Genomic DNA, 26,212 nt, shown 5'->3' with positions numbered 1-26,212 from the left:
CTTTTGAGAAACAGAGAAAGTGAGAGAGAAAAAGCAGGCAGGAGAGGGGCAGAGAGAGAGAGAGAGGGAGTCACAGAATCCGAAGGAGACTCCAGGTTCTGAGCTGTCAGCACAGAGCCTGACACGGGGCTCGAACCCATAGACTGCGAGATCATGACCTGAGTGAAGTCAGACACTTAACTGACTGAGCCACCCAGGCACCCGGGGAAATAGGATTTTTAAATGTTAGCAATAAGTTCATATTTTAAAATAACCCTCAAGAGGCCAAAGGAAACCCCACCCCACCCTTGCTGCCTGCTCTGTGGGGTACATGTGGTGGTTAAGAGCATGGCTTTGGCATCACAGGGACTTGGGGAACAATTTGGCTTCTCTTCTTACCACGAGTGTAGTCTTACTCAGGTTACCAAACTTATCAGGGTCCCAGTTTCTCCAGCCAAAACCCTGCACATGATCACTGTGTCATTTCTGTGGTAGGAATGTTCCTGAAAAGCCTCAGAGTAGAGGACCATGTGGGCACTGGAACTGGAGGATTATTGGCTGTGCTTTATATTGTTTCACTGAACTTAGGCAGCTTAGCTCTTCTGACTGAGGGTCTGCCCCTCACCCAAGTTTGTCCTATTGTCCTTGGTGTTTGTGCCAGAAAGGCAAGCAAGGGTTGGCCGGTTCTGGGGCATGAGGGCTGATTCAGACTCTCAGGATCTCAAGCACTTGGAAAGCAAACTGAAGAGATTCCACATGGAGTGACAGGGACACCAATGTCTCTGAGGCCTGAAGGAGGCCCAGGCCACTGACTGTCAGCACCAGAGGTCTTAAAATCTGGCTCGGAAATGGGCCGTTCTAACAAACGGGGTGCTTATATTTAGTCATCTTCAGGCCTAGAAGGGGCTATGGACCTGCAGGCCTCACTCCCTCATGTTACCTGTCAGGAATCTCTGCTGCGGCTGGAGGTAGGGATATGGAAGTGAAGAGGCCTCTTGGAGGAGAAAGTCCCTGTGTGATCCTGAGCTATTGGAAGTCCAGAGGCTGGGAGGAGATTCCTGTGGAGGGTGGGAAGTTGGAGTCAATGATGCCTGACAGCTTGAGAGCCTGAGAACCCTGCTGGGTGTGGGGAGCATCAGTACACCTTAGGGGTTATGTGCTGGACTTCTGGAGTCAGACAGTCTGTGTTCTTAGGCAAGGTGCCTGACCTCTCATGGCCTCCATTTCTACATCTATGAAATGGGAATTCAAAGCAGCACTTACCTGACAGATGGTTATGAAAATTGAATGAGTTCATGCAAATAAAGCCCCTAGCCTGGAGTAAGCACTTAGTGAATGTTAATTATTATTGTTAGGTTCAGGCCCATTGTGTGGGCCTTGGAAGCTGAAGTATGGGGTCTGAAAGAGCCGCCAATTCCAGTATCTTGAAAGCACCAAAATGTACCCGGCGTGACTCACTTACCATGGTCTTCCTGTCCAGGTTCCCTGATCAGCCTTTACTGCTCCTCCCAACAAGTCCTGTGCCAGATCGTCAGTGACCTCAGCCCCCAGGTGCCCAGCAATGTCACCTCTACCAGCTGGAAGGAGAGGTTCAGGCAGAGCTACGGCTTCTACATTGGTCTGGGCCTGGCCTTCTTGTCCAGCTTCCTCGTCGGCAGCAGTGTCATCCTCAAGAAGAAAGGCCTTCAACGACTGGTGGCCTCGGGGGCCACACGGGCTGGTAGGGTCCTGAGGGGGAGGGTGGGCATGGGGTGCCGGGCAACTGGGCCCTGGGCCAGGCCTGTGCACCTCCTTTCATAGGGGGGCCACTGTAGCAGTTTCAGAGCCTGGCTTAAATGGTCACAAAAGACTCATTGTCAACTCCACCAGGAATCCAGTCCACCAGCAGGAGACGTTCCTTTAAAATCCAACATTTCTGGAGAATTTCAAGATAAGTTAATTGGGGGTACAGATAAGGAAAAGTCTCACAGCTGAGAATCAGAAACCCCAGATCTAGTCCAGTTTTATTTCTTACCAGCTAGGTCATCATAGGCAAGTCTCAACTTCCCTCAACTTCCCTATGCAAAATGGGCATACAAATACCTCTGCCCAGAGCATTGCCGCACACTGGTGTGCCCTATTAACTTCACACTGAACCCGCTACAGGCTACAGAAAAATTACTGGGTCTCTGTCCACAAGGGACTTACTGTGAAAACATTCTGGAGAAAAGGAATCATGTGTCAAGGAATTCATTTATTTGCTCATGATTCACCGCAAACCTGCTGGGTGCCAAATACCATGCTGGACACGGGGACACAGTGCCCTGTGGGGCATTGAGTTGAGTGGGAGACACAGGCAAGTCAATAAGCAATCGTTCCATGGTAGGTTACTTGCTATCTGTCATGGGGAAAATACAGAATCCTTTGGGACTATTTTGGAGGAGCATGTAAAGCCCAGGCTTGGAAGGTTAGGGGAGGTTTTCTACAAGAGGTGATCTGGAAGCTGGGGCCTAAATGATGAGATGGCAAGGTGGAGGAGAAGAGAAGAAGACATGGTGATGCAGGCAGAAAGGACAGCAAGTGCAAAGGCTCAGAGGCGAGAGAGGATGAGTGACATTGGAAGCCGAAAGTAGTTCAGGATGGCTGGAGCACCGAGGGGTAAGAGATGGGGGAAGGGCCAGATCGCGAAGGGTCTTGCAAACCGGGCTACAGAGTTTGGGTGCAATTGTAAGTGACAAAGGTTTTGGGCAGGGGAGTGACATAGTTCGATTTACGATTTGAAAAAATTCCTGGTTGCTGGGTGGACGGTGGATTAGGGACAAGACTGGTGCCCAGGAGACCAGTTAGGGGAGAGGGACAGCATAACTTGGGCCTGGGAATGGAGACAGTGGTAGAGTCCCAAGAGAGCTTTCTGGGTTTGGTGTCGACTGGCTCCCAGGGGATGGTGAAAACAGAGTCGAGGCTGACTCAGCTTTCTGACTTGAGCAACTGAGGAGATGAGGGTGCTGTTTTCTGTGATAAAGAAGGCAGGAAGAGCGGGTTTATGGGAAGACGATGGTTCAAGTCTGGGCATGTTCAGTTTAGTGTTCTGTATGTAAGACACTGTGCTTTGGAAGCAGACTCCTGGGGCTCTAATTCCAGCTCTTCAGTTCCTGGTGATGTGATTCTGGGCAAGGAAAGTGCTTTCTCTGTGCCTCAGTTTCCTCATCTATAAAATGGGGATAAGAGCAGTTCCAACCTCTAGTATTGTTGTGAAGATAAGTAGTGTGTTTACAAAAATGCTTGGCACGAGTATTGGTATTACTCTTCTCTAAGTGGGATAGCCCGGCAGACAGTTGGATAACCAGGGCTAGAGCCAGGTGCCCTCTGAAATGGAAAGCTGTGAGATGTGGGGAGGAAGTCAGGAGCAATGGTCTTTGTTGCTCTCTCCTTCACTTCCTGACAAGTGTTCAGAAGGCCAGAGACCTCCCAAAGTGCCAGGAAAAGATTTGCGTGTGCCAGGAGAAAGCAGGGTAAATATCACTGATACCATTCAGAAAGGTAGCTTCTCTGGAATCCTTTTTTCCCTCCAATCTGCTATTTCCTTATCTAATGAGATTTCAACCCTTAGCATAAAATGCTCTCAGTGCTCCTTTTATGGAAGATCCTGAGTCCTTTAGGAACCTGATAAGATCTAAAGACCTTCTTAGAAAAATAGACATTTACAAAAAGCGATACACAATCTCTGGATTTTCACATAACTGTCTAAAACCCATCTATTACCATCATAACCATCATCATCATAACTATTATTATTGAGTATTGACTATGTGCCAGGCTCTGAGTCCACCATGTGAACAAGGCAGACACAATTCCTGACTTCCTGGTGTTTCCATTTTAGTGGGAGATATGCCAGAAAATAAATACATTAATTCAATTTATAAATAAATGTCATGAAGGAGAAAAGCTGGGTGTGATGAAAGAGAATCCCAAGGAGAAATAATAGAGATAAGGGGGTCACAGAGGACATCTTAGGGGAAGAAACATTCAAGCAACGTCCTGTAGAGTGAGCAAATATATGTAAGCAAATATCGTTAAGAAAACTGTTTCCAACATGGAAAAGCACATGCAAAGGTTTTAAAGCCAAAAAGAGCTCGTGATTTTGGACGAACTAAAAGAAAGCCTGAGTGAATAGATACTAGTAAGAAGAGTGGTAGGAGATGCCTTTGGAGAGGTGAACAAGGACAAAACCACAAACTGGCTTATTTAGGATTTGGGGCTTTATCCTCTGAGTATTTGGAAGCCATTGGCCTGCTGCAAGCTTGAGGGGTGACTGTATGATTTACATTCTTAAAATTCATTGGCTGCTATGAAGGCAGTGGGTTATAAAGGGATGATGACAGTGGAATCAGATGAACATAGAGGGCTATTGCCTCAGCCCAGGCCAGAGGTGGTAGTGCCTTGGAGTTGAGTGGTGGCAGTGGAGTGGACATATGTGCGATGCTCTTTGGAGAGGGAATTAGCAGAATGGATGGAATGCAGGAGGTAGAGGAATGGGAGGGTCAAGGGTGATTCTCTGGTTTGTGGCTTAAGCAACTGGGTGCATAGAGGAGCCATTTACTGACTTTCATTTGGTAGGTGGGTGGGTAGAGAGCATTTAAAATTAAGAGTTCTATTTAAGACAGAGTTTGGGATGCCTATAGGAGATCCAAGAGATGTCAACTAAGCAATTGAACATACACATACAAAGAAAGTATCAGTATACGTGTATGAAATAAGGATGCCTGCATAAAGATGGTATTTAAAACTTGGGGAATGGATAAGTTCACCCAGAAGCAAGCCCAGAGAACTAACCAGCTAACATATATTGAACCCTTCAAGACTGGGGAGTGAAGGTAGAGATAGGAAAGGTGCCTGAAAGAGCATGGCCAAGCTAACTTTGTGTCCATTCCTTTCTACAGTGGACGGAGGGTATGGCTACCTGAAGGATGCCATGTGGTGGGCTGGATTTCTCACGAGTAAGTGGGTTCTTTCTTACTAACAACAGTGACCCTTTGATGGCAGAGGCGGAGATGAAAGGAGGGGCGGAGGGGGGCCTTTCTGTCTCCATTGTGCAAAGTGTGAATCTGAGACCCAGATTCCCAAGGGGAACATCTTGACCATCTTTGCAGGTTGAACATTTTACCTGTATTTCAGATCTCTTTCTCAACCCAAAGTCAGTCCTTCATCCATGAAACATTTAACCCCAGAGAGGTTTGTAGAGAGCTGGTAATGATAAAGGTGTCTTTTCTCAACTTCCCTTGAAACATAGAGAGTTATCACTCCTGGCTGGAGTCTGTTGGATCTCTACATGGGAGGCTGGGGCTCCTCAGCCAATTTTCCCATTCCACAGGCCGTGTGTTGGCTCACTTTAGAACATGGCTGGTCTGCCACTTGCAGTTTGCCCAGATTTGCACATTCACACGTTTCCCCCGCTTTCCACCCACCCTCTCTGGCTTTCAAACCCTAATTCTTTTGAATGGAAAATTATCCAGCTTTCCATTTATAAGTCAGGTTTTGACCCTAGTCATAGCCAGGGCTATAACATTCATCATCTGCTTTCAAAGGGCAGACCCAGGTCATTCTCTACCAGCAGAGACAGAAAGGGCACTTTCAGGAGTCTGCAAACTAGAAACTCAAATGCAGAGAATTAGGCCCTTTGGGAATGTCAGACTTTCTAACCACCTGCCTGTCAATCTGGGAGAGATGGCCTCATGACCAACAGGTACCTAGAGAACCAATAATTAAATGTTTCTTTATTTGATAAATTAACATTTTCTAGAACTCACCTCATATATACAGATGAAACATCAACAGTCCCTGAGATACATTTAGCCGTGCCTGGACTAGAAGCCAAGAGACCTCAAGAACAAGAAAGCATCCTTCCACAAACATGTCCTGTGACCTTGGACTCTGGGCCTAGCTTGCCCATCTAAAATGGAAGGATTTGATCAGGATAATCTGGGCCTGACCTTCTGATCAGATTGGCCATGAGGAGAGCATAAGGATCAAGACATTAAGGAATGATGGTCTGGGATCCTGTGAATGGTTGACCACTGAATGAAGCTGTCTCTGCCCAGGTTCAGTTGGGCTGGAGATGATGCATCGAAGCCACACTACCGTGTTTTCTCCCTTCATTTCCTAGTGGCTGCTGGAGAGGTTGCCAACTTCGGGGCCTACGCATTTGCTCCTGCAACAGTTGTCACGCCTCTGGGAGCACTGAGCGTCCTCATAAGGTTATTGTCTCCTCTCTTGCTGTCTCTGCCTCCTTCCTATTTTCAGTTTGTTGAGGTCTGGAACTGTCTAGTGGGGTCAACTGCCACTTGCAGTCAGGGACGTGGGTCGATATTAGCTCCCAGAAAGAGGCACTGTGCTGTTCAGAGCTCCTGATCTGTAGATTGTTTGCTGCTGATTGCTCTAGCATCTCCTCGAACGATGGGGCAATAGAAGGGCAGGCCAAACCCAGATCAGCTGGAAGGGCTCCCACTGCCACCAAGCTGACTGTCTCATGTCAATGCTTTCGTGCTCCAGTAGGAGCAGCATACAAGTTAAAAAGCATAAGCTCTGTATTAGCTGTCCCTGAGTTCTGACCTTAGCTCTGCCTAATGTAGTAACTACATTACCATGGGCAAGTCATTTAACTTCTCTAAGCCTCAATTTCCCTGTCTGCTCAGTGGGGATGCTAATACTACCTACCTGAAGGCATTGCTTCAAGGACTAAATGAGATGATGCACAGAAAGCACATAGTGCAGGGGCGCCTGGCTGGCTCAGCATCCAACTGCGGCTCAGGTCACAATCTCACGGTGTGTGGGTTCGAGCCCCGCGTCGAGTCAGGCTGTGTGGTGACAGCTCAGAGCCTGGAGCCTGATTCGGATTCTGTGTCTCCATCTCTCTCTGCCCCTCCCCAGCTCGTGCTCTGTCTCTCAAAAATAAATGTTACGAAAGAAAGAAAGAAAGAAAAACAAAGAAAGAAAGAAAGAAAGAAAGAGCATAGTACAGAACTGGCAGTGAAGAATCACCATAGCCAGCACATATGAGGGCTTACTATGTGCTAAATGTTCTAAATGTTTCCCATGTATTAACTCATTTAATCCTCACAGCCTCCCTACTAACTAGAAAGTAGAAGACACCTGAAGCCAAGACAGGTTAAGCAATTTGGTCAAGATCAGCCAGGTCCTAAGGGGCTAGGCCAGGATTCCCACCCAAGCAGTCTGATTTCAAAGGCCATGTGCTCAAGCCACTAAGCCGTGTTGCCTGACAGACATCCAATAGTTTTTAAAATAACTGATACTAAGTATGTGTGCTTCGCATTGCCTCATTCCTCCTGAACTATAAGCATAGTTCCTCTGTGGGGGTCTTGGAGCCCCATTTGAAGCTGGCTGTGATTATTGGCTTAACCTGGGAGCCCTGCCGACCACACCCAGCACCCATAGTTTCCTGTTTTGTTTTACCATCTTGATGACAATTTTGTAACGTTTACACAATCAAAAACAAACAGAACCGTGACTCACATGGTACAGTTGGCTGATGTAGTTGTGATACTTCTATTGCGTATCTGATTAACTTACAAATTCCCACTCCCAGGAAGTTGGGGGAGGAGGGGAATACTCCATCGCGTGACGTCTGCCTGTGCTAATGCCACCAGACTCTCTTGAACACACATTCTGGGTAAAATGTTATGGGCAGTTTTAAAGGAGAGACAGAAGACATTCAAAGGAGCTTGGACATTAATCTCCCCTCCCTTCATATCTTTAACTAGGATTTGGGGGGAGGAATTCATTCCTAGATCAGCCACTGATTTTTACCCTAAGTTAATGTTACCTTTGTAAGGAAATAGAAACCTACCATGAGATCATACCTGTCTTGCCCCATTTCCCTCCCTTCTTCCCTCACCTCTGCCATCTGAGGATGTGAGGGGAATGAAAATCACATCACCAAGGAATAGCAAGGAACTGGAGGTGTTTTACCCACTTCAGGGAAGTCACAAGAATTCTCTTCAATGAAGTATAGAGGAAAAACCATAGGCTTTATAATTAGACAGAAATTCAGCTAAAATCCTGGCCTTGCTACTTACCAGTTGCATGACCTTGCCAAGTTATTTTAATTTCTATAAGACTCAGTTTCTTATCTATAAAATGGGGATAATATATTTTACTTCTCAAAGAGTTGTGAGATGTGAGTGAGATATACTAAGTAGAAAATTCCTAGCCTAATACTTAGTACATATTATATATGCCTAAGACACAGTGCCTATAATTGTCATTGTGGTTGTTTATATTGGCATATACAAACGGAAGAAGGAATAGATTTGTTCTGTATAGCTCATGGAATAGAAATAGGACAATGAGTAGAAATTACCATATTTTTGACAATTAGAATGAACCTAGAGTAGATCCATTTGCCTTGTGCAGGGGCAAGCTGCTTGCCACCAGTGGTTTACAAGTCATGTCTGAAAGCAGTCTGTAATGTTAAGAGAAGATGTGCTCATTGGTAGGAAGTTAGACAAGAGTGCTTTGAAGGACTTTTCCGACTCTTGTGTTTGGGGATCTTTTAGTCTCTAAAATGAAAGAACTCCACACATACGTCGATTCCTCCAGCACACACCATAAGCCTCCCCTAAATAAGTTTCTATTTCAAATGTTTTTGGAGGAGATCAGTGAGCCCTGATCTGTTCTCCATGAGCGCTTGCTCAGGCCCCATTTTCCTTCAGGACACTGGGACAAGTATGGCTTCTAATCTCTGTCTCCCATTTCCATGTGCAGTGCTGTCCTGTCCTCATACTTCCTGGGAGAGAGTCTGAATCTGCTGGGGAAGCTGGGCTGTGTGATCTGTGTGGCCGGCAGCACAGTGATGGTGATACACGCTCCTGAGGAAGAGAAGGTCTCCACCGTCATTGAGATGGCTGCCAAGATGAAAGACACAGGTAGGCTCCGAGCCCCGGTGAGTGGGAAGGTCTGGCTGCGTGCTGACCATGCCAGGTGCTGCCACCTGGAGGAGAGGGAAGCTAAAGAAAGAAAGCTGGGGGGCTGGTCCTAGGGTTAGCTCACAGGCTTCCCAGCCTGATGTGTATTGATGCCATTTATCATGTGTTTATTATGTGCCGGGCATGGTTCTAAATATTTTCCATGCATTGTCTTAGTATGTTCAGGCTGCTGTAACAGAATGTCATGGACTGGGTGGCTTATAAACAACGGAGATCTATTTCTCACAGTTCTGGAGGCTGGAAAATCCAAGATCAAAGCCCTGGTAGATTTTGATTCATAAATGGCCATCTTCTCTCTGTGCCCTTACATGGTGGAAGGGGTGAAGGATCTCTCTGGGGTCTCTTTTATAGGGACACTAATCCCATTTATGAAAGTGCCACCCTCATGACCTAATCACCTCCCAAAGGCCCCATGTCCAAATACCATCACACTGGGAATTAGGTTTCAACATAGGAACTTGGGGGGACATAGTCTTGTAGCATGCATTATCTTATTAAATCCCACCAAAAAAGCTCTATGAGAAAGGTCCCATTCTTTTATTATTTTATTTTATTTTATCTTATTTTATTTTATTTTATTTGAGAGAGAGAGAGCAAGAGCAGGGGAAAGGGGCAGAGGGAGGGAGAGAAAGAGAGAGAGCAAATCCCAAGCAGGCTCCATGCTTAGCATGGAGCCCATCATGGTGCTTGATCCCACGACCCTGGGATCATGACCTGAGCCAAAATCAAAAGTCGGATACTCAACTGACTGAGCCACCCGGGTACCCCGAGAAAGGTCCTATTCTTAGCCCTGTTTTACAAATGAGGAAATGGAGGTCTTGCGGTTTAATTAATAACTTGTCCAAATTATTCAAAAGTTGTGTCATGGGACTGGAACCCTACTGTGTTACATCCCATCACCATGGGTAGGGGCTCTAGATACTAATTGCATCCTCTGTAGCTCAGATTATCTATCTCTTCCCCTCCTGAAGGGTACATCGTGTTTGCTGTGCTTCTGCTGGTGTTCTGCCTCGTCCTCATCTTCGTCATCGCCCCACGCTATGGACAAAGGAACATCCTCGTTTACATCATCATCTGCTCTGTGATTGGGTCCTTCTCCGTGTCTGCCGTCAAGGGTCTGGGCATCACCATTAAGAACTTCTTCCAGGGGATGCCAGTTGTGAGGCATCCCCTCCCCTACATCCTGTCCCTCATCCTGGCACTTTCTCTCAGCACTCAGGTCAACTTCCTGAACAGGGCACTGGACATTTTTAATACTTCCCTGGTGTTCCCCATCTACTACGTGTTCTTCACGACGGTGGTGGTTACTTCCTCCGTCATCCTCTTCAAGGAATGGTACAGCATGTCTGTAGTGGACATTGTGGGCACCCTCTCTGGCTTTGTCACCATCATTCTGGGTGTGTTCATGCTTCATGCTTTCAAAGACCTGGACATCAGCCAGACCAGCTTGCCCCACATGCACAAAAACCCAACCCCATCTCCCACCCCTGAGCCCACTGTCATTAGACTAGAAGACAAGAATGTCCTTGTGGACAATATAGAACTCTCCAGCACCCCATCACCAGAAGAGAAGCCCAAAGTATTTATAATCCATTCTTAAAGTGTGGAATACGAGAGTGAGAAGATGAGCACTACAGTACAGCCTGACTTCTCAATTCCAGAGCCACCTGGTTATTTTCAGAACAACTGTTACTGATGGGCTCTCTTTTCTTGAGATGTTCATTTATACCTCATCATTGTTTCCAGAAGGAAAATCCCTACCCAGTGAGCGGTGGTTGCAGAACTTCGTGGAAACAGCCTCAGTGACCAAATACCCTACTTGATGTTGGTGCCAGCAGGTCCCCTGGACCTCCCTTCCCACTTGTTTCCTCAGTGTCATCTCTGTGTTGTTGGGAAGAAGATAGAATTTGACCCGTTGAATGTAGCACAGGCCAAGAACTTCCCTGAGATGCTGGTCATCAGGAAATACTTAGCACTGGTTCTCCTGAGACTGAATCCCATTCCTCAGCCCAAGGACAAAGTGCAGCTGGCTCCTGGAGGCCCCGAGAGCAATTCGTCACGCCTCCCATCCAGAGCTGACAACTAATGTGAGACGTCTTGCTGCTTTTGCTACTTCCTCTTCGGAGACAACAGCATGACCTCAGCTGACCTTCTTACTGTGAAAACCACCTGATGTCTCAGGGAACATTTCCACCAGCCCCATTCCCGGAGCACTCCAGCCGGGAGGTCAGCATCTTCGCTTCCGTCCACTCTACCCCCATCCCTGCCCCTTCCGTCTCTCTCTCTGTCCTAAGGAGTTGTCACTGAGACATTCAGGCAATTACCTTAGAACTCAAAAAACAGAATGACAAGGACAATGATCCTCTATAGCCAAGCTCTGCTGGCCCAACTCAGTGTTTCATTTTGCCTCCCTCTGGGAAGAGAACAGCATTTGCACTGCTCTTAAAAGTAGTCTGGCTGTCAAAATAGCATTTGGCAGAATGCACTTTCCTTTTCCTCAAGGAGTAAACCAAAATATGATTTGGGGAGATGGGGAGAATTAGGAGCAATGTCAGAATTTGGCAGAAAGCGGCCACAGGCCCTCTAGAAACCAGGGATGACTTTTGTGTTTACTCTGGTGCCCAACCAAGAACCCCGGTGGAAAGGGCTCTGAGTACTTTCTGGGCTACAGCCTTAGAGGCTTGAGCAGTGGGATCAGCTTTGAACTTCCGTGACCGAGTGGGGTGTAGGCTTGGCATGGGTGTTTTCTGGCTGTTGATCAGATGGCCACCAAGTCCTCAATGCCATTGATGAGCTACCCACCTTGGGAAGCAGCAGGTCGTGGCTGCTCCAACACCATCTACTTTGGGGACTGCCTTTGATCCCCTTGCATTTGGCCAGACGCATTTAAAAAACAAGAGCAGCTGGAGAGAGGGAGAGAGATAATTCTCTTCCCGTCTTCTTTCTAGCTGCAAGAGTGTGGGAGTTGGTAGAAGGGCCATTGAAGGGGAAGTAAGAGAGCCAGTATATCTATAAAGAGGGAAGGCTTGATCCTCAGCCCCCAAGTGGGTGCAGAGCCTCCCCTGTATAACCCCGTACCTGTGTCCTGCGTTGATGTCCCATGCCCCAAGCACAGCCAAGCCCGGCCCAGACTCTTGCTGGCCTTGAAGCTCTAAAGGCTCGGCTGACCAATATACTAGCTTCCTGCACCTCCAGCCTCAAATCTCCAGTTTTCAATGAATGTGGATTTCTGTAACTAAAATCAGTGCAACATGTTGGATCTTGAGAGTGGCAGTAATCTAAGGGCCCTGAGAGCGTGGTTTACAGGGTCAAGAAAAAAGACCTCTGGGTATGTTTACTTGATACTTGTGTCTTGGCCTTTATCGGACACAGAACAATTAAATTGGTTTGTCTAATGCTGGGGGGCTGGTCTCTGATCTCTGGAGGGTTGTGACTGCCAAGTAAGTCCCTACAGTAACTTTCACAGGCACACTCACTACAGTGGGAAAGGCTGTTTGGGGAATAGTCGGTTGAAAATATTCATCCCTTGTTAATACCTGAGCCCATACTGGGAGCCAGGCACAGTATGAACGGCTTTATGTGGATTAAGTCCTCACAAATCCCCCAGGTAGATTTTTTTTTTAACTTTTAATGTTTATTTATTTTTGAGAGAGAGAGAGAGAGAGAGCATGAACAGAGAGGGGCAGAGAGAGAGGAGGAGACCCAGAATCTGAAGCACACTCCAGGCCCTGCGCTGTTAGCATGGAGCCCAATGCGGGGATCAAACCCACGAACCGTGAGATCATGACCTGAGCCGAAGTCAGACGCTTTGCCGACTGAGCCACCCAGGCACCCCAAGGTAGATATATTTTTAAGCCCCATTTTTGAGGAAAGTGTCTCAGGGAGGTTATGTAATCACCCAAGGTCACACAGCCAGGAAGAGTCCGAGTTGATATCTGGCTCTGGGTCTATAGTCTTACCCACCAGGCAATGCGTCTCTCCGAAGCACTAAACTAAGTCTGGCACTACTTTGCTCATTCCTTTTCCTGTGATCCGTGCTGTTTCCCCTGTCTGGGTATAAGCCTCATGGGAGCTGGTCTTTATTTGCTGCTTGTTTTCAATGCCGAACACATAGTTGGCACTCATAAAAATCATCTGTTGAATAAAGGAGCAATACTGTTCCTTTGCCCAAACTGTCTTGGGAGCCAACTCTCAATCCAGAGCAGATATAAATAAAACCCTGGCATGTTCATCAGGGCAACTCAAAAACTGATGTAGTCAGCAGTCTCTGAGCACTTAGCCCAGGCTAGGCACAGGTGGGTGCTTTCACACGGAGCACTTCGCGTATGATCACACTTTTGAGGTATGTATTACTCCCGCCATGTAGCAAAAAAAGGCCCCGGGTTCTGGAATTTATCCATTTCCACACATCTAGTAAGCAGCAGAGCTGGGATTTGAACCAGGTCTGTCCAACCAGGCTTTGCGTATTGCATTGCTGATCAATCTATGACTATCAACCCAGAGATCGGCTGGCAGAGTAGACACAGTGGGTAGTTTAGATGATGGATGTTAAACAGGCAGGGGTGTTTGGGTGGGGGCTGATTTCATGAGGAAGCATTTTAGTAGTCAAAGCATTTGATATCCTCAGGCAGTCTCAAAATCCTGAGAAGTTAGAAAAATATCAGATACCAAAGACCTCCCAGGGCTTTTGTGAAGATTAAATGAGGTAATGTACAGAAAGACAGTAACATACAATGCCTAGCATAATTTAAGTACTCGGTAAATGTTACCTCCGAGCATGGTTATTATGATTCTTAGAGAACCTCAAAACCAAGGCAGGGATCAAATGAGAGAATAAGGGTGGGATCTTTCTGCGGACTCAGGGGCACTAATGGATGGCAGTTGTTATCACATAGGGCTCTGGAATCAGAAAGCATAACCCTAGCCTTGGCTCTGCACCTGCCCACCCAGCCCAACAGACCTTGAGCAAGACTCTCCCCATTTGGAAGTGCGTGTTACCTAGCAATAAGATGTGGAGGCTGACCAAGGGTCCTCGCTGTCTCCAAGCACAATAGTGTAGCCTGAGAAACACAGCAGACGATCCCAGGATCATTCTTTCGTGCCTCTAGTGACCCCAAACCTAATTAAACTAGACTAGCCTGTGTCCAGGTACAAAGGTAAGCAGCCCTTCTCAACTGGTCATGGGAAAACCCTTTGCTGTGGCTTGGGGTCTTTCATTGTGGCCTCACAGATGGACTGGTTGTCTCTGTGGGAACTCTTCTGAGGAGTCCTCATGAGATGGACCCTATCCAGGCTGAGCAGTGGGAGATTAACACCAACAAAAAAGAACTGCCAAACCAGACAACATTTCGAATGACAATTTATTTTAATTAAATACAAACAAGGGGGGGAAAAGGCACCATGGCCCATTCAAGTATTTTGCATAGATGTACAAATATTGTAAACAATTAATAGGTGGACAAGAGAGAAGAGGATCTGTTTTCCGTGAACAATCTCCAAATAAAAAGAAAATTCACATGCCCTAGATCCCAGACACATACACACAGCAGATGGTGTGAGAGGATGAGCAGAAGGGTGGCTCTGGGGACACTGGCTTGGATTCTGCAGAACCCCTCTTAGCAAGCTTCCCTAGGGATGGGGCACCTTTCCAGTTGGCGTTCCCTTGGCTTTCTTGGGTGGCCAGCAGAGCTGTTATATACACATTTAACACAATCCTGACTTTAGAGCTGGTCCCCCATTTAAAATACACAAGTCTTCCATACCCTTTGCCAAAAAAGAACAAATTTGAACATAGGTAAGGGGAGGTTTTATTCAAAAGGATTATGGCAAGAGACAGCAAGGAGCTACTGCAGTATGGAGAAGGGGCTCTCACAATACTATAGGATCTGCAGGCATCTCAGAGCTGGGGCAGAAAAGGGCTTTTACAGGGAGAAGTAAACAACGCTAAAAACAACCGACAGCAAGTCGGTCCCTGGGTAAAACTCCCACTGAGACAGGCGGATGGGGATGCTAGCTCCCTTGCGGTCCCTTGAGGTTTACTTTTCAGAGATGGCTCCCAGGTTCTTAAGAAAAACATTTACAGGGCTGTAAAACTGGCAGGTTAAGTTAGCTTTTAAAAAGATTTCCATACAGCTCCATCTGAACAAAGGACTGGTTAACTCCACCAGCTTTAGCTAGGCTCGTCTCCCCACCAGACTCTGAACTTGGGCCCACCCTCAGCCTGAGCCAACCTACGGCCCTTCTGTAGCAGCCCCCCACAAGGAGGCTGAGTGCAAGGATGCTCCTACTGCAGTTCTTTCTAGTCACATCCACTCCATCCTATCAAATAAAAGGCCCCTTTATGAGCTTTGAGATACTTGCAGATCTTACAAGAGCTCACTTGAGCATTCCCCCCACTGCCAGCACCCTGCCCCGAATGCAAGTTCCCTTTCCTTGTCTTGCAGTAATCCTTTCAAATAAAATCCCTTTTAACCTAAGGCCATATTTGTTTTTATTTGTCACCTCAAAGCAGCACAGGGCACAGGAAGGAAAAGGGAGCACGCAGTGGTCAGTCTCACTCTTGGGCAGCCTGCTCAGCCTGCCAATACGGTGACTCCCAGTCCCGGGACACAGCCAGAAGTGAAACAGTAAATAGAACCGGCCACCAAAAGTCTCCATCAAATATAAAAAATTCGACCTTCTTCCAGTTCACAGTACAATTTTATGGGATAGAGGTGGTATTAAAATAACGGAAAACAAAAACAGAAAAAAAAGAAAACACAACCCAGGACTCTTTCTGGTATGGCTCCAGGGAGAGTGGATTTCAGGTTCAAAAGGCTCATGCAGCCACAATGGCTGTGGCATTTTCACTTCAGAGCCTTCGACCTCCTGGTATGTGGGAAAAAAAGCTAGACATACCACAGGAACGTCTGTGAAGCATGCAGGTGGGCATAAGGGTGACTTTTTTTTTTTTTTGCCAGGGTGTCTTCACCTTTACTTTTCTGGGACCCAACCTTGAGGCCTGGGGCATTTGGAGTAGCACAATTACATGGAAGGCTGTCCCCTGACCTAATCAGGCAGCAAGGAAGGTGGAAACTGGCTATGGGGATCAACCAGGGCCCTTGTCTGGGAGACAGACGCATGAATATCAGACTACCTGAGGGAAAGGAAACTCATTTTCCTGAGATCTTTCTAAATCTACCTCATGTGTGTCCCCAGGGGTACATTCCAAATCTCCCACTTGTCTAAAACCCGAGAACACATATCGAGCACCTGTTGTGTGCAGAGAACTGTAAGGGGGCCCTGGGTTGGTGGCTGGGGAGTAAAAGCTCAAGCTTCTTCCTTGTACTGAGGTTTTCAAGCGTGAACAACGGCTCACTGCAGGAGGTGGGGACAGCACAGCACCCTTCTGGGGGTGGAGACCGCCACCAGAGAACATCTCCAGTGACAAGTTGTCCAATTTAGCAGAGCACCACAAAGCCTTCCTTTCCTGCTCTGGGGAGGGCAGTACCCAATGCAGTGGCATTTTCCCAGCTGCTTCGAGTTCTTTTTATAAAAGTCAGATAAAGGCAGTGACCAGAAGAAAGAACACGAGGAAGTGGATGATAAAAAGCCTGGTGGCTCCAGCTCTGACTCTGTTCCATCAAGACTGCTAACTGCTACTTCTCTACAGATCTCTAGGGACAGGTCAGCTCTTTGCTCAGAGGGCAACAACCGTGACTCCAATCAGTAACCAGACCTAGGGAGAGGCTGGGGTTCTGCCCCCTTTGCCCTCCCTGAGGACCTTACTTAGATTTCCACCAGGGAGTAGAGGGTAAGACACCCTCACTCTGCTGAGGTCACAAAACCCAATGGGAAAAAAAAGCTTCGACCCCCACAGCCATGGCCTGAGTGTCCTCTGGTCAAGAGCCGTGAGAACCACATAGGAAATCCAGTGGCCAACCCTTGCAGCAGGACCCTCACTTGTAACTCACAAGCACCAGGTCTCTGGGAGGCTGGGACTGCTGAAGACCCACTCACTGCAGCACCACACCTTAGGTAGATCTGAGTGGGGAAGGAGAAATTTCTGAAGGGAGAAATCAAAAGCGCTGGGCACTTATTAAGACAAGGAAACAAAAGGCAACCAAGAATGATCCCGAGGTGAGAGCCACAACTTTGGCATTGGCTCAGAGGAGGCCCAAGCCTGGTGCTCCCTCTGCTGTCTATACTGCCCACAAATAGTACCTGTTGGAGTCAGGGCGACCCGTGTGAATAAGGGGAGGTGGGGGTTTAGAGGGGTGGGAGGGGAGCAAACTTCACTTGCTCACATGTGGCCACAGAGCCAGGAGTGGTGGCCTCGACCAGGCCCTGAACAGGGCCACGGTGGAGGCTGGCCTGACCCCTCTCGATCTCAGAGCTAAAAGGGATGAGTAACTGCCCAGCCTCTGTCAAGCCTGGGACCTTTAAGAGAGATAGAAGAAATGGAAAGCTCTCATGTATACCCTCCACCACAGGATGTGGATGAATGGCTTCTCCAAGCCAAGTTGTGGGCTGAAGGGCTGAACAGGACTTTTCCCAGCTGGGCCTGTATGGTGATACAGCCCAGACCATCCCCACTGGCACCTCTGAGGTGACAGGCCAACCCAAGGGAGGTTGGAGGAGAAGCTTCCATTTGTCTTCATCTGTGTTCTCTCCTCCCTTTCCTGGGGCAGTATATTGCACAAAACAACATTTTGATGCCACTGGACAGTAGTCTCTCTGGGCCTCCCAGGAAGCCAAGGAGGCACTGAGTCAAGAAGGAGATTTTTGGAGATGCGGTGGTTCTGGGAGGAAGGAAAGAGGGGAGGAGGAGCTTGGAGGTGGCCAGACATGCTTTTTCCAGGTTCCATGGCCACGGATCCTTTGGGATGAGGTGGGGTTCAGAGTCCTCAAGGAAAGGCAGAAACCCCTTTAGAGGGGTTAGATCTTCGGGCCAATCATCCCCCCAGCCCTCTGTGATCTGTATTCAGGAAACTGTGGAAACAAAGAAAGGGGAGGGAGAGAGAGATCAGCTAAATGTTGACCAATGGGGTCAATGGGATCTGTCCTCTTGCTTTTGACAGGTCAGGAGGATAGACCGTCAGCTCGGAATGGTTTCCCATAGAAATGTGTCGCCGTGCCTGTGCATCCAGACTATCAACCCTCCAGTGAGAGGTGAGGTGATGCCCCCAACCTGAGCTGCAGTTCAGTTTACACATTTCCCAGGCCTGGTGGGAACAGAGGGCAGTTGGCCAGCTTCCTCGCCTCCTCCCCTCTGCCCCAACTTCCAGGACTGGCAGCCTGAGAACATGTCAGCCCCAGGGGAGAGGGAAGAAGATGGGCCATTTGTAAATAGCCTTTCACTAGCCAGCAGTGTATATAAACTAACTGCCTTGACCTTCGCAGCAGCCTGATGGGGCAGACTACTGCTGCTTCTTATTGCCTCTTTCCAGAGAAGGAAGCTGAGACTCAAGAATGATTTGCTCAGGGCTATTTGGCTGGCCAGTTGCAGATCCAGGTTTGAAGGCACCACAGTTCAGACTCCTAAGCATCACCTTTCATATGAAAGAAAAAAACTCTAACCCTAATTTAAGGGATAGTCATGCAGGCACCAGGAAACACTAAGGTTTGGTCCTTGGCTTTTGCTCTGGAAATTCATCCCTGCAAAAAGGAGCATGAATTGGTCTGTTTTCTCAACCACATTCTTGCCTCTTGGAGCCCTCTGACTCCAGCTGATACCTTGAGGGTTTCCACAGACTCACCTTTGGGACAGGTGCTGCCAGAGGCCGAGACTGAAGAGGGGTAGTGGCAGTGGGCCGCAGCACGGAGGCGCCACCTGGCCTGGGGAGGCTCTTACGGCCTGGCACAGGGTTAGCCGGCAGTGCCTTCTGCGGCGGCCGCGGCCTAGAAACATCCTGGGGAGAAAGTCACAAGTCTTACTCAAAGGCCGGAGGGGCCTGTTTGAAAGAAAATGCTCCCGATATATTACAGATCAAAATCAGATGAGAAAAAAAGGATATACTTTATGGTCTTATTTTTTTTTTAATTTTTTAAAATATTAAACCTTTCATTTTCTTAAACCAGTTTTGTAAAGTGGAGTGTAATATACATACAAAAATGTGAATCATAAATATACAACTAGATGAATAATCACAAAGTGAGCACACTTTTATAATCCCTACCTGGGGCATGAAATAGAAGATTAACAGCCCCAGAAGCATCTACAGGCCCCTCCCAGGCATTGCACTCCCCTCCTGCCTAAAGGTAGCCCAAAGGGAATCCTTGTAAATGGCAAAGTGGATCATGTCACCATGCCTCCACCACTGCCCCCTTCCCACGGAATGCAGAGCAAAGCCTTGACCAAAGCCTGTGGCACAGTCTGGCCCCTCCTGATTCTCTAGCCTCATCTAACTCCTCAGGCCCCAGAGCCATGACCTTGATGCTCCTTCCTTCTGCGGGACTCTCTGCCATCATAAAACCTCCTATCAGCAGGTCCTTGGACCAGGAAAACTCTCTCCTCTCTGAACCCTCACGGTCTGCCAACTCCTGCTCATCCTTCAGCTCTCACTTCAAATGTCACCTCCTCAGGGAAACTTTCCTAGATTTCTTAGAGTAGATCAACTCTTGCTGTAGTTCCTTCTGAGCACCCTGGAGCTCTCCTTTATAGCACTGATCACCACTGTAACTACACATGTCTGAGTCTCTTCCCTAGCAGAATATGGGCCCTTGGAGGCACGGATGGCATCTGTTTTGCCCTCCAGGGCCTGGTATAGATTAGAAGCTCCTAAATATTTGTAGGGGATAGAGGAGGCTACAAAGTTTCACCACTACCTCTCAAAGGGTGGTCCCTAGAGACCTCCAGGGTGATTACCTAGCTAGGAATGGTGCAGCTGAGATCTGGACTGCGAATGCCCCCAAGAAAAGATGATGCTCCCTTCAGCTCGGGGGATCCCAGGGCCTAAGCCAGGACCTGGCACACAGGGTGGTGAAGGGTTTGGAGTTAGAACCGGGTTTGAAGCCTGGCTCTTCCACTTACAAATTCATATGTTGCAGCCCTAAGCCCCAGGACCTCAGAATGTGACTATATTTGGAGACAGGAACTTTAAAGAGGCAATTAAGTTAAAATGAAGCTGTTAGTATGGGACCTAATCCAATCTGACTGGTGTCCTTGTGACAAGAGGAAATTTGGACACAGAGACACTGGGGCCCAAAGGAAGGACCAATAGAGGGCATGGGAGAAGGGGGTCATCTGCAGACCAGAACCAACCAACCCTACAGACCCCCGATCTTGGATTTCTAGCCTCCAGAACTGTGGGAAAATAACTTTCGGCTGTTTAAGCCCTTGCTCAGGGGGTCAGTGGGACTCAGGGTCTCTCCAGCTGACGAATGCACTTGCCGCCTCTGCTCATTTCTGACCTCTTGCTCTTCTCCTTTCTTCCCTCTCCTCTTGCTGCCTGTCCTCCCCCTCCCTTTCTGCATGTATATTTTCCATCCCACCCTTGACTCAGATGAGAAAAATGGGAGACAGGCAGATTCACATCATTGGCGACCCAAACCTGATGCTCTCAACTCTGCCGAACCATGATCCTGCCCTGTGTTCCAGGGAACCTCCCAGAGCTGGTGCCAAACCCACGGATGGGGTCAGCCAGGGTCCCAGTGAAGCCCAAGGAAAGCAGTCCCAGAAGGAAAATAAACGGGTCCTCTGCCCCACTTGAAGGGTCACACCAGAACACACAGGACAGCTCTGGAAGGTACCGTGCTGGGACACTGCCTGGGAAAGATTTGTGCCTATGCCGTGGGAACTCCTGTAAGACAGGCACAGACAGGCCAGGTGAACAGGCTGCTGGCAGGATGACTCACACCTTCCAGGGGCCTCTGTCCTTGACTGCCCTCGAATTAGCATCCCTCAGTTAAGACTTCCCGACTAGTGGAAAGTTCAATTTGGTGGAATAAGTACTGTGATGAGAGAGGTACAGGGGCACGAAACTCAGGCTTGGGGGTCAGAGAGGGCTTCTGGGGAGGGGGAGTGACAAGTAGGAGGAGATCTGAGGATGAACAGGGCTGGCCATGCAAAAGGAGGAAAGAGTGTGCCAGTCAGAAGACAAAGCATTCCCAAAGGCCTAGAGGAGAGAAAAAGCACAGCAAACTGAAAGAAGTTCATTGAGGGCATTGGGTAGGTAGTGGCGTGTCAGAAAACAAGCCAACCAGGAAGGAAATCCTCTGCAGTTCAGGGGCTTCCTGAGGAGTAAACTTCCCCAAGGTCACCTCTCTCACCCTCTGTGTGCCCCTGCATTCACCAGGATGTAGGGGAAGTGGTCGCTCACGACTCAGTGAGCTCCGTCTTCACAGCCTCTGTCATTCCTTGCTGCCGGTGGCCTTGAAAACAGCATTGCTGAGAATCTGCTTACCTGGGAGAGGATGCAATTTGGTGCCGGGGGAACTGGCCGGCTGGGAGGAGGCCTCCTGGATGACTCTTTCCTCTCTACTTGGGACCCGGCCCCTGGGGAGCTCCTAGCAGCCCTGCTGAGGTGCATTGGCAATGGTGCAGGTGGGGATCCACCATGAAGATAGTCTGGAGGGGGCCGAGGAGGAGGTTGGGAGGGCTTCCGTGGGGTTTCAGGGGTATTGGTCACCTGTATGCATAAGACAAGGAATGTCTGAGAAACAGGAGCCCTCAAGATACTGAAAAAACTCAAGGAAGGGTGTCCCTGTGTGTCTCACTGAGACCAGAGACCAAAGGAAGGACATGCTGACCTGCCAAATCTCCAGGTTCCCAGAGGTCAGGTACAATCTTTAAAGTCATTAGGGGATGTCGGAACCAACTGAATCTCTCTCAAGCCAAGTTTGGCTTTTTTACCAATCCCACAGGCCCACAGAGCCTTAGGAAAATCCAGCAGGGTACTGAAGGATAAAGGAAAAGCGGCAAAATTCAATGGTGCAGAGCCCTTACCTTTCGCTTGCCCTGGGGAGTCTGCAACTTAAACGTTGGGTTAGCATGGCCAGTTCCACTGTTCTGAGACACCCTGAAGGGACAACTGGTAACAAGGAATGGGGGAGAAGGAAAAGGGGAAATGTTCATCAAGGGTCACTGCCTGAGTTCCCTCTGGCCCAGAATAGTCCAGCAAGCAGCTAAATCTCCCCAAGTCTTCTCTGGAGAAGTGAAGACTCCTTACATATGGAGACACTGTGTGGCCAGTGGAGAACTCTCATGTAAAGAGTTGCCCCTTACAAAACAGAGTTTTCCTCATCACCTTCTCTTTACCCTTTTAAGAACTTGCTCCCTCAAGGAGACACAAGGATGTCACCAGCCATCAACCAATTCCCTTCAGGCATAGATCCAGAAAGACTTGGGATTTTAAATCCTTCCATGAAAAGTATAATTTAATAGGGGACTCAAAAACTACACATCCCCAGGATCCAAAAGAATGAATCACTGGGAGGAAAAGAAAGCCTTTGTCTTGAGTCGATATCCAGCCCCCCCCCCCCCCCTCCCGCCGGGACTGACTTAGGTTAGTCCACCTGTATTGCCTCAGTTTCCTGCTCTTTAAAATGGAAATCAAATCAATTAAAAAAAAGATGGCAAACAGACTTCATTTTACATTTCAACTTGAATTGGTTAGGGGCAGTCTGATGAAAAGGATTCTGAAGTGACAACCAGTAGAGAATACTTAGAGTAAGATCAATTAGTAATGTTTGCCACATTGGCGAAGCAAGGCAGAAGGGAAGATGGCGGCATGTACTGCTCATTTGCCTTCCCTGATTTAGACCCACTATCACCAGTTGTTTTTACCCGGTTCTGCTTACAGAAAGCTTTATGGTCCATCAATGGACCCAAGTCCTTCATGGCACCCCATCATACCTGAACTGTTGCCTCAACTTGGAAGGGAGGGCTAGAGGCTTGAGCTGGCCCAGTTTGTTGTTCTGTTTACAGTAGTGGTACATCAGCATAAGGAATGCCAGCACAAATACGGCCGTGAACACTCCGGCTATCACAGGACCAGCACCTTCCAGAAAGAGAACCCAAATTAGAAATTTAGAAGCTATTTGGGCTGCAGCAGTGGAATTCAAACACTGTATTCCTGATTCTTCTTCAGATATTTTATTTGCACTTAATTTGTATTATTTATTTTAACTTAAGAAGTATAATAAACACACACACATTATGTACCCCTAGGAAACCGCTAATATTAGCTTAAACAGCCAGGTCAACTTGCTTTGTGCAGACCTCATAGTGAAGCTTCTCCAGACACTTCTGTTTAATTTAAAAGCTCCTTTTGAGGCAAGGAGTTCAAGTTCTATTATTATTTACCACTAGCTTTTAGCCTGAATCATGGTTTTTCTGGACACAAAGCAACCAACCCCAGATGCTGAGAGGCTGAGACCAACCTAGGACTAAAAGTCTCATGGATAATCCACAATTTCATATTTGGTTTCATCAAAGCTGCCTCAATTGTCACAAATTACAAATTTAAATGTACAATGTACATTTAAATGTACAATTTAAATGTACAGACACACTACTTTTGTCTGTTTTATAAACTAGAGTTTCTTCTCTAAGAGATTTTGTTCACACAAAAGTACTTTGGTATTAAAAAAAAAAAAAAAAAAGCTTGAAAACCAAAGGGCTAGAATCTCTGTGGTTTACACTAAAAACTGTAGTACATTTTTCTGGTTGTCTGTTTCTCCATTTGAAGCTTATTCATCCAGGGAATCTGAACCATTATAATGTGCCCCAGGTTCATGATTGTTTTTATGTGGCTGAGAAGGACAGGTTGTCACTCCACTATCCAAAACTAGATGAGATCATTCAATAACCTCTGATCTGTCTCAATCTCTCTTTCAACCAAGCAGTGTTGCTCTCCTCAGTAGAAATGATAGAGAAAGAGCAACTGACATGAGCCCCTGACATGAGAGACAGCAGGCTGCCAGCCTCAGCCACTCTCCCACTTGGCTCTTCTTTTGTGTTCCTTCGTCTACAAAATCAGGATAATGGAGCTGACTCATTCTTTCTCTACAACAGGCCACCCACCCAACCTCACAAAAATGGGCAGAGGCTCTGAGCAGGCCAGGCACTCACTCTCAGGGGGCATGGGCCCACTGTCGATGCTGCCCCCCTGGCCGGGGGTGTTGCAGAAGGGTGGGGCCCAGCCTCGGAAGCAGTGGCAGTTCTGGTTGTTGTTGCAAACCTGAAGTGAGGGAAGGGCACAGGTGTCAGCACCCTGGAGAGGTCCAGCCTCCCCTAGGGCCTGCCCCCCACCCCCGCCCCGCCCCAGTGGACATCAGTGCAGGGGAACCCAGGAATCCCCCGGGGCACACGCACCCCATGGCCATTGCACTTCTTCCCACAGCCTTCCGTTTCAAAGAAGGAGGTGTTCCTGCACTGCCCCTCGAAGCAAATCTGTATTGAGGAGGAAACCAAACTGTCAGTGCCACAGAAGGGACACTGGTTAGCAATCAGGAGATGGGGGTTTTACACTTAGGACATATGGGACTCGAAAATGCAACTCACTTCAGGTTATTACACTGAAAAATTGAAAATGACCTAAAAACCAAGGACAGGATGATAGTTAACTAAATTCTGCTATTAGTTTTATGATGAGGGAGAAAATAATAAACATTATATTAAGACATTATATTTAATATAACAAATAGATGTTATTACATTCTATATTAATATGTTGGTTATATGTTAATTACTTAAGTGTATATTAATATGCATTAATTTTAATATTGTCCTTAAAAATAATGATGGTGACAGCAGTCTACTCTGTGCTATACCAAATAAATGCTTCACGTGTTTTTTCTAATTTCCTTCTCAGTTAACTCTGAGATAGGTGCCTTTATCTTCCCAAGGCTCCTGGATTAGAGTCAAGTCCATTTCTTAAGTCATATAATAATTCATGATGAGGACAAAAGTGATAACAGCTAGCCCTTTTAAGTGGTTTACAGGGATTATCTCATTTAATCCTTACAACAGTTCTCTGGGGTGGGTCATGCTATTACTGACATGTCTTATAATGGAAGCCATGGAGACACAGAGAGGCTGGGAAGCTGGGATTTGAGCCCAGGCACCTTTCCTCCAGAGCTCACATCTCTCAGTCACTCCCCTCTCCCTTGAGTGAGACTGGGACTCACATGGTTGTAGCCACACTTGGTCCCGGTCATCACCAGGCCCGGGTCCAGCATGTCCCCCTCCTCCTCAGGACCACGGTAGACATGGGTGCCCCGGCATCGGATCTGCCTCCCGTTCAAGATGATGGTGGTGTCAATGGGCACTGCATTGGACTCCAGGGGCCGGGCCTCAGAACTCTGACACTGGATCTTCCCACACTTGGCATCTCTGAGCCCAAGAGAGAGGGGGAGGGAAGGAGGTAGAATCAGAGGAGGGGAAGAACTGGGGGACAGAAGAGCTTCAATCTTTCATTGCTCAGGAGAGCAGGCATGGATAGGGGAGGGGCCGAGGAGCAATGAGTGTGCCCTAGGGACCCAGCAGGAGAGATCGCATGTGAACTTAGACTAAGGATAGAAAATTAGATCCTTGTCCCCAAGCAGATCTGTGCCAGAGAGCTGGCCTTGGGAAGTCCTCTTTACTGCAAGGACAACTGCCTTACCTGAGCAACCTGCCCCTTATGCTCCACCCACCCCCCTGCATCCAGGAGCTACAGCCAGAAGCCTGGTGTCATTCCCACTCCCCATTCTCCCTCACTCCTGCATTCAAGTAATTCCCAAGCCCTGTCAATCCTCCCTCATATATATTTACCCCAAATCACACCTCCATCCTTTTGTCACCTGGACAGCAAGAAACTGATCTCCCTGCTTTCAGCCTTGCCTCCACTGGTGTCTAATTTCCAAACTCCTCTCAAGCTAAAGTCCACAAATTCCCCTAGTCATGCATTCAAGGCTTTTCATGATCTGGTCTCCCTGCTCAACTGTCCAGGTTTGTTTCTCAGTAGCTCCCTCTCCACTGTACCCCAACATTGTACTTGAACTATAACAAACTGTTATCAGCTGCTTTTCACACCAGTTTTCCTCTACTCATCTATCTACTCTCCCTCGTACCAGCACAAATCCTTATCTTGTTCAACTGGATAATTTCTCCAGATCTCAGCTTAAGCACAGTTTCCCTTGGGACACCACCTTGACCTACTAAGACCAGATTGGGTGGCTCTCTCCACATTCCATTATCATACAGTATCATTTATTAAAAGTTCCATGTACTCAGCATAGTATCTGGTACACAGCAAACCTTCAACAGATGGATGGATGGATGGATGGAT

General features: G+C 47.7%; 2 protein-coding genes across 2 annotated transcripts in view; one reads left to right on the top strand and one right to left on the bottom strand.

Moving 5' to 3' along the window:
- Positions 1 to 887: 887 nt before the first annotated feature.
- On the top strand, positions 888 to 10,569 carry NIPAL4 (NIPA like domain containing 4). The gene is made up of 6 exons (XM_049648905.1): positions 888 to 947; positions 1,411 to 1,699; positions 4,899 to 4,955; positions 6,122 to 6,212; positions 8,740 to 8,900; positions 9,932 to 10,569. The coding sequence occupies exons 1-6, from the start codon at positions 888 to 890 to the stop codon at positions 10,558 to 10,560; spliced, it is 1,287 nt and encodes a 428-aa protein (XP_049504862.1). The 3' UTR covers positions 10,561 to 10,569.
- A 3,737-nt stretch (positions 10,570 to 14,306) lies between these two features.
- Positions 14,307 to 26,212, bottom strand: part of ADAM19 (ADAM metallopeptidase domain 19) — an 81,093-nt gene continuing 69,187 nt past the window's right edge. The window contains exons 16-23 of the mRNA XM_049647893.1: positions 25,071 to 25,275; positions 24,256 to 24,333; positions 24,013 to 24,121; positions 22,795 to 22,939; positions 21,886 to 21,970; positions 21,344 to 21,568; positions 18,698 to 18,850; positions 14,307 to 17,930 (exon numbers count right to left, since the gene is read on the bottom strand). Coding sequence (XP_049503850.1) covers positions 17,877 to 17,930; positions 18,698 to 18,850; positions 21,344 to 21,568; positions 21,886 to 21,970; positions 22,795 to 22,939; positions 24,013 to 24,121; positions 24,256 to 24,333; positions 25,071 to 25,275 — 1,054 coding nt within the window. The 3' untranslated portion in view covers positions 14,307 to 17,876. The remainder of the gene's footprint in view (positions 17,931 to 18,697; positions 18,851 to 21,343; positions 21,569 to 21,885; positions 21,971 to 22,794; positions 22,940 to 24,012; positions 24,122 to 24,255; positions 24,334 to 25,070; positions 25,276 to 26,212) is intronic.

This window comes from Panthera uncia (genome assembly GCF_023721935.1).
Source record: "Panthera uncia isolate 11264 chromosome A1 unlocalized genomic scaffold, Puncia_PCG_1.0 HiC_scaffold_17, whole genome shotgun sequence".
In the NCBI taxonomy this organism is placed as follows: Eukaryota; Metazoa; Chordata; class Mammalia; order Carnivora; family Felidae; genus Panthera; species Panthera uncia.
This window is presented reverse-complemented; position numbering and strand designations above follow the sequence as displayed.

Coding starts and splice junctions, on each gene's coding strand:
- NIPAL4 (XM_049648905.1), top strand. CDS start 888: ATGGACCTGCAGGCCTCACTCCCTCATGTTACCTGTCAGGAATCTCTG. Junction 4,956..6,121: donor GTGGGCTGGATTTCTCACGA/GTAAGTGGGTTC, acceptor TTCATTTCCTAG/TGGCTGCTGGAGAGGTTGCC. Junction 8,901..9,931: donor TGCCAAGATGAAAGACACAG/GTAGGCTCCGAG, acceptor CCCCTCCTGAAG/GGTACATCGTGTTTGCTGTG.